This window comes from Chaetodon trifascialis, chromosome 15 (genome assembly GCF_039877785.1).
Source record: "Chaetodon trifascialis isolate fChaTrf1 chromosome 15, fChaTrf1.hap1, whole genome shotgun sequence".
In the NCBI taxonomy this organism is placed as follows: Eukaryota; Metazoa; Chordata; class Actinopteri; order Chaetodontiformes; family Chaetodontidae; genus Chaetodon; species Chaetodon trifascialis.
The window spans coordinates 5,730,020-5,742,029 of record NC_092070.1 but is presented as its reverse complement, the minus strand read 5'-3'; the positions used below and the strand labels follow the sequence as shown (position 1 = coordinate 5,742,029).

Genomic DNA, 12,010 nt, shown 5'->3' with positions numbered 1-12,010 from the left:
CTGTCCAGGTGAGCAGGCTGCTGATTATGGGTGGGGCTGATGTGGATTACCGGAGTGATGTCCTCAGCAATGCCCCACTGCTGTGTGTTCATGCTCACCTGGGCCACAGTGATGCTGTGGCGCTGCTGCTCGACCACGGAGCTCAGGTAAAAAAAGTCTTCATTGACATCACAATATTTCCAGCACCTGACATTGTCTTAGGTTGTGATTGGATCTTGAGGTTTCTTGTGTTGTACTTCTAGGTGGATGCTAAGTCACATGATGGATTGACTGCACTGGGATTCGCTGCTGCAGCTGGACACCTGGACATCGTCACCATGCTGAGTCAGCACTCTGCTAAGGTAGCTGTCTGCTCATCTGCTAGATTTTCTTAAGATTTTAAGCCATTGTGTGCAGGATGTGAAAACTGTGTGCTTGGTGCCATCCCCTGGTCGTATCAAGAATGACACTGTGGGTTCAAACAGCAGCGGGTTCCCGTGCCTCTGAGCAGGACACAGTACAAATGTAGAATGCAGGTTGTTCTTCATGTGCAGGTGTTCGTTAAACAGGTGACAGTGAAGCAAACACGGACTTGTGATGTACCCTACTGTATGTGTATGTTGAGATGTGGCTGTGCTGTCACTGCTGCAAAACACTATCATACTGTTTTCGACTGCATCTAAGTCTCCGTCCACTCGTGTCCTCAGGTGGGTCATGTGGACAGCTCAGGTCGGTGTGTGTTGGTGCACGCGGCTCAGCGGGGCCACTTGGAGGTGCTGCGCTTTCTGCTGAAGCATTCAGACTGGAGCTGCACCTCCTGCTGCGGTCAGAGGGGGGCGAACAGGTGCCAGGCAGTGCAGCAGGCTCTGATTGCAGCAGCCAGCATGGGCCACGCAGAGGTCAACCACACACACACACACACCTCTAAAATATCATGTGTTACTGAGCCGTGAAATTATATTTATGATATGTTTGTAACATTGGGATATTGTGTATCGCGCATGTGTGTGTGGTTATAATGACTGTATGGGTGTAGATGGTGTCATACCTCCTGGATCTTCCAGAGGAAGATGACAGAGATGAGGAGAGACCTGAGATCAACACACCTGACAGTCTATGGGGAGAGACAGGTATTACATTTTCTACAACTACACAGCAAATGTTCATACAGTGTGAATACTACTCTATTCAATTTCAATTCAATTCAATTTTATTCTACTCTACTACTCTACTACTCGTTCCTACTAGATATAAAAAACTATTTGTAGATGTAGTTTGTAGTGCAAACAGAGCTGGTTAGCTGTTTATTACTTACTTTGGCTGCACTCTTTGTGGGGCCCCTGTGATCACATTACCAGAAACAACGAGACCTGCGTGACTGATTGGCACATTTCAGGCAATAACATTCTGGAAATATGTTACAGCACATGCATGTGTGCAGGGAGTACACACCTAAACACAGACAGACAAGAGATGCATAAACGCACAAGCAACTACAGCCTGTAATAGCCTTCAAACACAGCAGTGCTGTCTAATGTGTGGCCTCAGACCCAACATTCATATTAAAACTAAGCAAGCATGAAGAAATTAAGCCTTATGTGTCAATATCTCCAACTGACAACAAGATGTAAATTCAAATCAGTGGCAGCGGCAACAGACCCTCAGTCTGATAAAAGCAGTGAGATGAGATGAAAATAGACAGAGAACGTTGGAGTGTGCCTCAAAACGAGGAATTTACAGTGAAGCTTCCTTAAATACCACTGAAAACTATGAATCTTGTCAGCTGTAAAGACCCTTCAGAATGACAGTGGAAATGCCCATCAGTGTGAGTGACGGGCAGAGATGTCTCTTGCATCCTACGTTGGAACTTTCAATACTTTGGCAAGGATTGTGACAGTGATTGTTATCATGTTTGAAAAGAGTTGCCTGTAAAGCAGCAGGACGCTTCAAACTTTATCACAAGATAGAATGATTTTACAGCAGTGAGCTTTTCAGTTCATCGGCCTTGTGAACTAGATGGGCTGCAGTCAGAGAAAGTCACATTAAGATGAGCTTATGGTGGCAAAGTGAAACAGAATGGAAACAAGAAGCCCATGGTACTGTACTTATCACTGTACTGTTACAGTATCTCTTCCAATGTCACACAATGCTGCACTGCAAACTGCACTGTGTTAAGATACCTGTAAGGCAGAACTTAATTTGTCTTGCCAGTGCACTACTACTATACTGCTAATATTAATACTGCAGGACTACTAGTGCTTCACTCAAAGTCACCTAATCAAAGCTGAATTTCTATGCTATCTTACAAAGTGTGCGCATATTTTGTGATATGACAAGCTAAATGATTATAGGTTGAAAGGTGACTTTCGCCATCCAGGTTGCCGAGCTCACCCTTGTCATTTGGGCTGCATGCAAAGTACTACCAGATAGTAACTAAGAGTGGCTTTGGTCCAAATGTAGTGACATAAATAGGGAAGTAAGACTTAATTACTCTTTAATCTATCATTACTTATCACACTACAACATATTATGGAGGAGTACATTCTTCACAAATCCTCGAAACATTTTTTCTTCTCCAAAAACTTCCCATCCCATTGGCTCCTTCATTTCGAGATATTATAGCAATGTTTTCCAAATTTGTATTTTTGTATGCAAGATACATTGTGATGAGGGAAATCTTCCAGATCAGTGCATGTCCTCTTTTCAAACTAATTTATAGATTCACTCTTATTCAACAGCTCATATAATATATAAGTTATGGAACTCTTCTTCTTATTCGGTTATAATTTTACCTACTGTAAAGTCTTGCATAACATTTTTTTTTTTTTTTTAAACTCTGCACATCTGCCTCCTTCTTTGTGTGTGTGTCAGCTCTGACAGCAGCAGCAGGAAGTGGCCGGCTGGCGGTCTGCAGGCTGTTGTTGGATCAGGGGGCTGCTGTTGATCAAGGCAACAGGCGAGGTGTGGCTCCGCTCTTCAGCGCTGTGAGACGTGACCACTGGCAGGTACGGTGGAACACACAGAGCACACACACATAGACTAAACACATGTTTAGTTTGATTTCTGCTACAGAAATGTAGAGTCTGTCTACGTCTGTGTCCCTCGGCCAGGTGGTGGAGTTGTTATTGAATCACGGGGTGGAGGTGAATATGGTGGACCAGCAGGGTCGAACTGCTCTGATGACAGCAGCCTCAGAGGGACATATGACCACGGCCCAGCTGCTGCTAGATCATGGTAACCTCCCATGTATTGCTGATGGTGAAGTATTGAGCAGCAACACCAGTGAATTCAGAACAAAAACAAAATGTATTTAATTATATTTTAGTCCAAAGTCCATGTGTGCAACAGTAGAGTCGTGTCTACTCACAACTCATCACTACGTACCCTGTTACAAATGTGTGTATGTATGTATGCTTGTATCTGTAGCTAACTCTTTCCCTATAGATGTACTGTATGTCTTTATGACTTGCTGGCCTTTATTTGTTAGCTATTATTTGAGACCAGGCCACTATTTAAATGCCTTTATTTGAAAATGTATAAAAAAAACAGGATTTCATTTAGTTGATTAATTCTCACAGTCTAATCAGTGTGGTCTCCTCCTCTAGTCCTAATGCTGACCTCTGACCTCATCATTATCTGTGTCCCCAACGTACACTGAGATGAATCACACAACCTATATGTTTCCAGGAGCCTCTCTCGACCAGACTGACAGGGAAGGGTTAACAGCGCTGAGTTGGGCGTGTCTGAAAGGCAAGCTCCAATTGGTCAGAGAGCTGGTGGAGAGGGGTGCAGCCACAATTCATGCTGATCGCAGTGGACGGACACCTTTGGATCTGGCTGCCTTCTGTGGTGACCCAGAAGTGGTGTGTGAAACAGATGCAGCTGTCATTGTATTAGAAGCATATCTGTCTGTCCCTGTCTTACCTGTCCTGCAGAGTCTGCAGAGGACAAAGTAATATGCTTGTAACGATATTCTAATATTCTAAGCTAAAAATCATCCACTACTGTTCTTAGTAGTATTTATTGATAGCAATAGTAAAGAAAAGTTGGTGACAAGACTCCTTCGCTTTTAGAAAAGAAATATAAAAATCAGAAGTGTTTCCATGTCAAGACATCACAGTCATGCTAAATGTTGCCGTTGTTTATGTCCTTTTCCTGTGTTAGGTGCAGTACTTGGTGGATCATGGTGCATCAGTGGAGCATGTGGACTGCAGCGGGATGCGTCCTCTGGACCGAGCGGTTGGCTGCAGAAACACTTCAGCAGTCATCGCTCTGCTCAAAAAGGGAGCCAAAATAGGTAGAGATGTGACTCAGTAATGCTTTCCCATGAATATTGTTTTACCATATTGTTTTATTCAGGTATAGAGACAGGAAATGAGAACAAGAGAGGGGAATGATATGCAAGAAAGGTCCCCAACTGGAATCAAACCAGAGATGTTGTGGTTATATTGCCACTAGAGGCCATTGGAGGACCATACGATTCATCTAGCTGCCATATTAGTATATCTGTGACGATTATTGTTTTGCCCAGTTTACAATCCTTGTGCTGAGATAAGCTAAGCAGCTGCTGGTGGTAGTTTCATATTTGCCATACAGACTCAAGAGTGATGACAGTCCTCTCATCTAACTCCCAGAAAGAAAGCAAATAAAAGTTTCTCTCAAAATGGAGTGGAGAAAAAAACTGAAAACAGTCTAGATGGCAGGAAAATGTGTTACCGCAAGAGAAAAGCGCATCAGTCATGTTGGTTTGTGTGGTACCAAGGAATCCAGTTTTGCTTTTGTGCTTCAGTAGTTATTAACCAAAACATTTATTCAAAGTCTTTTGTAAATGCCCACATGGTGGCGCTACATACATCTAAACTGGTCACTTAATATGCAATAAAATGGTTTTGAAAATACTGCTAACTCAGAAACAAACAGAAAAATATAGTTGACACATACACAGTAATAAAACATCAGTCAGATGCTTGCTGGTATCACAGTACGTGTGTGTGTGTGTGTGTGTGTGTGTGTGTGTGTGCGTGTGTGTGTGTAGGACCAGCGACCTGGGCCATGGCGACCTCTAAACCAGACATCTTAATGGTTCTGCTCAGTAAATTGATGCAAGAGGGAGACAGACTGTACAAGGTAACCCACGCAAGCACAGGCAAACTCAATCACACACACACATATAACAGACGTTTAACCAGGTGTATTTTGTGTGTGTGCATTTGTAGCAAGGCAAAGCGAGGGAAGCTGCTCATTCCTATCAGTCAGCTCTCCAGAAGTTTCCAGGGGATGAGCTGAAGACGTTCAGACAGCTGAGAGTGTGTGTGCTGCTCAACCTGTCACGCTGCCACCGCAAGATGAGCGTGAGTCTCTGCCCCTCTCTCTGTCGTAGACACACACACACGCACACACACACACACACACAGGAGAAAAATGTGTAATCACAACAGAATTTGTAATCAGTGTAATCAGTCAATTTACGGTAACCCATGATGTGCTTTAGTTTAATGCCACGAAAGAATGCTTTTCATTTCTCATTGACTTTGTATTTCATTCTATTTTAAAATGAAGCTCATCTCTCACAACCTTCTCTCCTCCATCTGCATGTTCTGTTTTTGTATTTTTAATGCTTCTATGTTGTCTATGTGGTCAAATTAAAGTTCTGATCATCGTAATAATAAATAATTAATCATAAGTTTATTTTATTTGCTTGCAGGATTTTGGCCTTGCTGAAGAGTTTGCTACCAAAGCTCTAGAGCTGAAAGCTAAATCCTATGAGGCCTTCTACGCCCGAGCCCGTGCCAAACGCAGCCGCAGGTAACCATAGCAACCTAAAGACAAGTGGTTGAAGAGAACAAACTAACCCTAATCAAATCACAAACTCCTCCCTTTCAGTGTATTGTGCTTTTTTATCAATGTCCAGCTGGAAGCCATTAGGTTAGGAGACCTCATGCTTTTAGCAGTCTCTGCATGGGGACCACCAACAATGTTAACTTGCTGTTTAGTAAACCGGAAGATGACACTCGAGTATAGCATCTTTGTCTTCTTTTGGGAGTTTAGGAGCCACAATATGTAGTTTCACATCGCTCCGGCTTTACTTTCCATGAAAAAGAAAATCTTTGCTGCTTCATAGCAGTATTCTAATGTATATTCTAAGGCGTGGATACACGCTTTCCAAGTGCCGTATGTCTAGGGGCCAAACCAAGTCCCTTGTAGTTTCCTATAATGCCTTAAATAGAGGAAAACATTGCAATACTGGCCTGTCACCCACATTATCAGAGGTGAGTGTGGTTAAATACAGTCTGTTGTGACTGTACCCAACTGTGATGTAGCATAGTCACAGATAGAACTTGTTAAAGTAGCTGGCAGAGCTAGAAGGATTTTAAGCCTGGATGTAGTTACTTTTTACTGAGTCAGCACCTTTGAGAACATTTAAATTCAGTAAATCAGCTGGTAGAAGGAGTGTGAGACTGAAGACTCAGTTGGGAAAATGGAAGGATGAAAAACTGAAAGGGAATCTATCAGTGATTGCAGAACACTCTCTTCATGTCATCTTCTGAAATCGTATTTCTGTCTTTGTGTTTGCTCCCTCCACCATTCAGACAGTTCCATGCAGCCCTGGAGGACCTGATTGAGGCCAGCCGCCTGTGCCCATCCAACCGAGAGATCCAGCGCCTGCTATCCCGGGTCAAGGAAGAGTGTCGGCAGATTGCACAACTGCAAGACTCCCCCCCTTCTTCATCGCATCATATTTATCAACAAAATGTGGCCATGTCCATCATGGAGGCCAGGTGCAGAGATTCAGATTGTCTGCAGGGGCAGGACAGGGAGCGGCTTACAGAGGAAGAGGAGGGAGAGGAGGAGGAGGAGGAGGACAGTTGCAGAGAAGGAGATGCTCTTCCTCACTCCTCCTCCTTCCACCCTACAGCTGTGGTTCATAATCTTGACACCCACAGCCACCCCAGGGTGCCATCACCCTCTTCCCTCTCCCCCACTCACCTGTATCGTCACCTCCCGAGCCCCACCCACTCCCCCTCCTCCTCTTCTCCTTGTCACTCTGCGCCTCCTCCTCCATCCTCCTCCTATCACCATTTCAGCCCTCCGCCGTCCCCGATGCAGCATCAGCAGCGAACCAGCCCAATGTCAGAAAGTATGCCTGCATTGTCAGGAAATGGAGGTCTTCACCTCCATCCACATTCCATCTCAACCTTCCACCAGTCAGACCAAAACCAGGGAGTGCAGCAGCACCACCATCTGTCCAATCAGAGATCCTTGCAGAAGCAGAACCCTGTTCAAGGCCAGTGGCTCCAGCCAGCCAAAGCTCAGGTTGTCAGAACCAGTCAGCCCAGTTCCTCAACCCACTCGAGCATGATTTTGGGAAGTTCTGCCTATTCCCAGTTTGACCAACTACCCCAAGAACTGGCTGAGCTGGGGGAAGGCATTTGCCCGAGCCCCCTAGATATCAGGTCTAGTCTGCAGGTTCAGCGTGGTCTGAGCTCTGGAGCTTCATATCCATTAGATGATGTGGATATTGACTTTGTTTGCCAGGCAAGACCTGCACCTGCCTATTGGAGAGAAGGAGAGGAGAGAGCAGGGATAAATCGATTTAGCCAGGCTCGTCAGTTAAGCCTCAACCAATCCAAAGCAGCTTACTACCCCATGGAAGTTACTGAGGCGACAATGGGGCCTCCTGATAGCCTTCCATCATTACACCAATACCACCACCAGGGGGGACTACGACGCCCACTAAGTGCCCACCCAACCTCCTCTGCAGTTCCTCCCTCCAGGCCTCTTGTCCACTCCCAGAGCAGCAGCGTCCGTTTCTCCACCAGCAGCGGCAGCCTCGCTGGTGTGCAGCCCGTTAATTATGGCCCAGGCTTCAGGACCTCTGCCTCTGCCCAGCAAATGGATTTACCATCAGATCTGGCCACTGTGGGAGAGGTTACTGGCTACCATGACGATTTCTTTCTCACCTCCTCTCCTCAGTCAGAATTATGCATGATAGGAGGCGGGACTTATCCTGGAGAGGCGGGTCGTTCATCTAGGAACACTCCTTTTATGGGCATTATCGACAGGACGGCAAGGGTGCATTATCAACAACAAGCTCCTTCCAGCTCTGCGTCCTGTCTCAGCCCTTCTCGCTCCTGGGCCGTGTCTTCAGTGGACACAGTCATCACCTCGCCTAGCAAAACCCCTGCCAGTCAAGGCTTCAGTCAACGCCAGCCATCCTCTATTGCCTACCACAACCGCAGCAACAACAATGCCCACAATGGTCACCTTGTCCATGACAACCAGCTGGACTATTATGAGGTGCTGCAGGGCAGCAACCCTCAGAGTGAAGGCTCGGTGCAGGTTGCCAGTCAGAATCCCTCCTACCTGGATGTGAAGCTGGCTCGAACACTGCCAGTGATCCATAGTTGCTCAGACAGACCGAGTGACAGAAAGACAGGCCCTACCTCTCCTGTCAAACCAAAAAGACCCTTTGTAGAGTCCAATGTATAGAGTAAGGCTTAAAGTCAGGGACAAGGGAGGGGGGTTAATGATGAGGAGTTTGAAAGAAGTGAATGCACTTACATATTGCAAGATTCACTGGGGGCTATGGAATTATTAAAGCCTAGCTATGCTTGAAACAAGCTAGATTGTACAGCATGTAGCACGAATGACCTGTAGTTCGTAAGACCTGTAGTTTGTACGATGTTCAGAGGGGCAAGACGCAATAATGGTTCACATGGGACGGAGCATGAAAACTTAAGAAGGAAGCTCCTGCCTGTTTTTTCACTTCAACACACTTGGCCAATCGCTGAGCGAAGTGGGCGTGTTTTCCAGATTGAATTTCAGAAAGACAAGCAGTCCAGTTTAAGCATAATGAGTCCTTTATTGTTCAGAAGAGACAGGGGAAAGTAGAAATCGAACATATAAGCTTGATATGGAACGTATTGCCTCTAATAGGTCAAGGTCTGTCCGTTAACCAACCAGAGAAAAAAAAAAGAAGCAAGGACAAAAGGAATGAGGAAAGGATGAGAGTGCTAAAACATGAGACAGCTCCTGCCATTACAAAGCACAACGAGGAAAGAGACTCACAAAAAAGGACTGAAAAACTCCTTCCCTCTATGTCCATCTCTGGCTTTCAGTACATTTCAAAAGTGAAGACTCACTGAATGCCCATGATGCACTTCTCTCCAGTTTTTCTGCCAAGCTCACATACACGCCTGTAGATGGTGACATACATTCCTACAAGAGAGACTCAAAAGCACCACTTTCACCTTTGTCTGCTGCTGACGCCTTTAATGAAGATTTTCATTTCGAGTTTGAAATAAGTAATGAAATGATAAGAAGACTGGAAACCTGGATACAGTCACTGCAGGGTCCAGGCTCTGAAACTTGTGCCAGTCAGTTGCTGGTCAGTGACCCAGTCCCAAGCCATAGTTTGAGAAACTAGGATAATGCTGTCATTGAAAAAGCACTGACTTGCTGTATATAAAAGAAAAGTAAGTGATATTTATCTTTTTTAAGTTATATCTGTATTAAACTGTATAAATATTGTTTCTCCTAAGACTGTATATTCCATTTGGATTTGCCTCTATCTGCTTATTTGGAGGGATTTTCACACGGAGCAAAGAAATGGAAACCTTTTCAAAGAGACAAAAAATAGAGCAAAGTTCAAGTTGAGCTTTGCTCAGTTTTGTGTCAGCGTCTCTTCCTGCTTGTTTATGGTGGCATTGCTCTGTGATCAACTGATCTATTGATCAATGAACATCCTGTAAAAATGGCTTTTAATCTTTTGGGATTTTCTGCTTCAGGTAGAGTTATTTTTGGTTTTTCTATGAAGGTCTTTTGTATTATGTAGTCCTAAAACTCTTAATTTATGCAAACTACAAGGATCCCAAATGATGTACCAGAGCCTTTTGCGTTGTCACGGAAACATAGTATAGTATGCCCCGTGAGCTTGTAATTGGCTTCTTCGACTGTCAATAACTCAATAAAAGCCAATTGACCACTCAACCCAAAATAGAGATTGTCCAACCACACCTTAGCACCTGAACTAGGCATGGCATGGCCTGTCAAGCTCTGGAGTTTGGTGTATGTTTCCCTCGCCTTTCCAAAACCAAAAGCACAAGTGTCAGGAATGGGTTCAACAGTGAGCTGCAATCATCAGACCAGGCTAACTAGCTACCTACCTACAGTAGTACTTGAGCCAAGGGAAACTCTATGAAGTAACTACATTAGTTTGTAGGGTTGCAGGTTGTGTAAAAACATCCAGTTCATCACTAGCATATCCACTGTGTAGTCTTTAGCCACTGTGTGGAAGGTGGTCCTGGATGCGCTCTGATCTATCATTTTCCCTTACCCTTCCCCTTCCCATACCAGGACTAACTATCTCTACACCGCAATACAAGAACATTTCTGTTTCTTTGTGTGTATGTCTTCCACCTCAGTCATCACCTCGTAGGGATGCCAATTTTTTTGCCTAATTTTTTTAGCACAATATCATGTATGTAGCCATGAAGTGCATATTTAAGATCCCTTTTACAAGAGGCTCGTAAAACAGATCTGTAAGGACACATTCGAGGTCAGATCATGTGGAGATGTTTTTTATTAGTTGGGTAGCTGCAGCTGATAAAATCAGCCAGCTGAATTTCTAATTTCAGAAGTCCCAAAAGATCTGCTGATGGATAAAAGGAAGAAGCCTGCTTTTGTTTTCCTCCGTCTGGAACCAAGGATCGGTTGTTTCAGAAAATGACAAAAAACTTTGATCTGTCACCCTGATCATTGTCAAGTGAACATTTGCTGTGTGAGAATGGAAAGCTTGACAGGCGTAGCAGTAGTAATGAGGGGGGTTAGTTTTCCAGGAGGGTGTAATTAACAGATGGTATTCACGAAAGTGGAACTAAGCTTTCAGTTTTTAAAAATGTATTTTATGCACATGAATGCCTGATTTTTGTACATTTCTTTTGATGTTTCTAATGAATCAGCAGCTTGCTTTCAGAGTTGCTGAAGCTGATGGAACCTATGACCTCTGACCTCTCTGTCATGGTACAGTCTCTGTGACCACTGCCCTTATTTCTTACTGCTCAGGAGTTTCCAGCTGTGACTGGATGTGGTAATACTTAACCATCCTGCTTCACGAGCCGTTTTCACGGTCGGACTGCTGGGTATGGTATGTAATTCTGCCCAATTAGAACGATCAAGTGCATAATTAGGAAGTCGATTGGATGTTCATGAGTAGTTTAAAATGATTAAAATAGTAAAGTGTGGAAACAGCTTGTCATAGTGCATCAGTGTTGCTTTAAATGCTTGATGAGCCGGATGACAGAGGGGTTGTCTGTCAGTAAAACAATGTGTTGTGCTGTATATGTAGGATGTAACCCCAAACTGCTTAGGGGTCCCAGGCCCAGAGTTTGAAACAATCAAGCATTACCTGAGCGTGTGTGTCCCCTGTTAATGGGTTCACTGGGGGCTTTTTCACTGTGTGTAACATAGGTTAATATTTAAAACCCAGGATGGTTATGTATAACAATAAGAACATCATTATTAAACATTTTAAACAACATGAATGTGTCACCTCATGTGAAGTTACTGACTGCTGAATTAACGTTGCAAAGAGGAATAAAGCTGAATGAAAGACAGATGTCTATCTCTTTCTTATTGGATTACTGTAGTGGTTGCCTGGCAACACATTTTAGTACATAAAACACTGATTAATATTTTGTTTAACATGTCTTGACATTTTAGGGGACACAAACAAAAGAAACAGAAGATTTTTGAATGGGGGGGTTAAAAAAAATAATTTTATTTTATTTGAATGTAAATCCTTGCCTGTAAACCTGCAAAAGAACCAGTAAATACAGCTGTCAGATAAATGCAGTTGAGTAAAAAGTATTCCACAATGGAACGTAGTTAAGTATAAAGCAGCAGGAAATGGAAATACTTGTGTAAAATACATATAACTAAAAATTGTGATATGGTACCTGAGTGGTGTCATCTGGCTCTTTAGCTGCTAGGTGTGCTGGTGCTGCTATAACTGCTTTTAAATAAGCAGCCA

At 43.9% G+C, this 12,010-nt stretch overlaps 1 protein-coding gene across 1 annotated transcript in view; it reads left to right on the top strand.

The window, feature by feature from the left end:
- tanc2a (tetratricopeptide repeat, ankyrin repeat and coiled-coil containing 2a) overlaps nucleotides 1-11,595 on the top strand; it is a 44,955-nt gene extending 33,360 nt beyond the window's left edge. The window contains exons 18-29 of the mRNA XM_070981166.1: nucleotides 9-146; nucleotides 243-341; nucleotides 687-878; nucleotides 1,016-1,109; nucleotides 2,851-2,984; nucleotides 3,090-3,213; nucleotides 3,667-3,842; nucleotides 4,144-4,276; nucleotides 5,015-5,106; nucleotides 5,196-5,330; nucleotides 5,684-5,784; nucleotides 6,570-11,595. Coding sequence (XP_070837267.1) covers nucleotides 9-146; nucleotides 243-341; nucleotides 687-878; nucleotides 1,016-1,109; nucleotides 2,851-2,984; nucleotides 3,090-3,213; nucleotides 3,667-3,842; nucleotides 4,144-4,276; nucleotides 5,015-5,106; nucleotides 5,196-5,330; nucleotides 5,684-5,784; nucleotides 6,570-8,469 — 3,318 coding nt within the window. The 3' untranslated portion in view covers nucleotides 8,470-11,595. The remainder of the gene's footprint in view (nucleotides 1-8; nucleotides 147-242; nucleotides 342-686; nucleotides 879-1,015; nucleotides 1,110-2,850; nucleotides 2,985-3,089; nucleotides 3,214-3,666; nucleotides 3,843-4,143; nucleotides 4,277-5,014; nucleotides 5,107-5,195; nucleotides 5,331-5,683; nucleotides 5,785-6,569) is intronic.
- The last annotated feature ends 415 nt before the right edge of the window (nucleotides 11,596-12,010 follow it).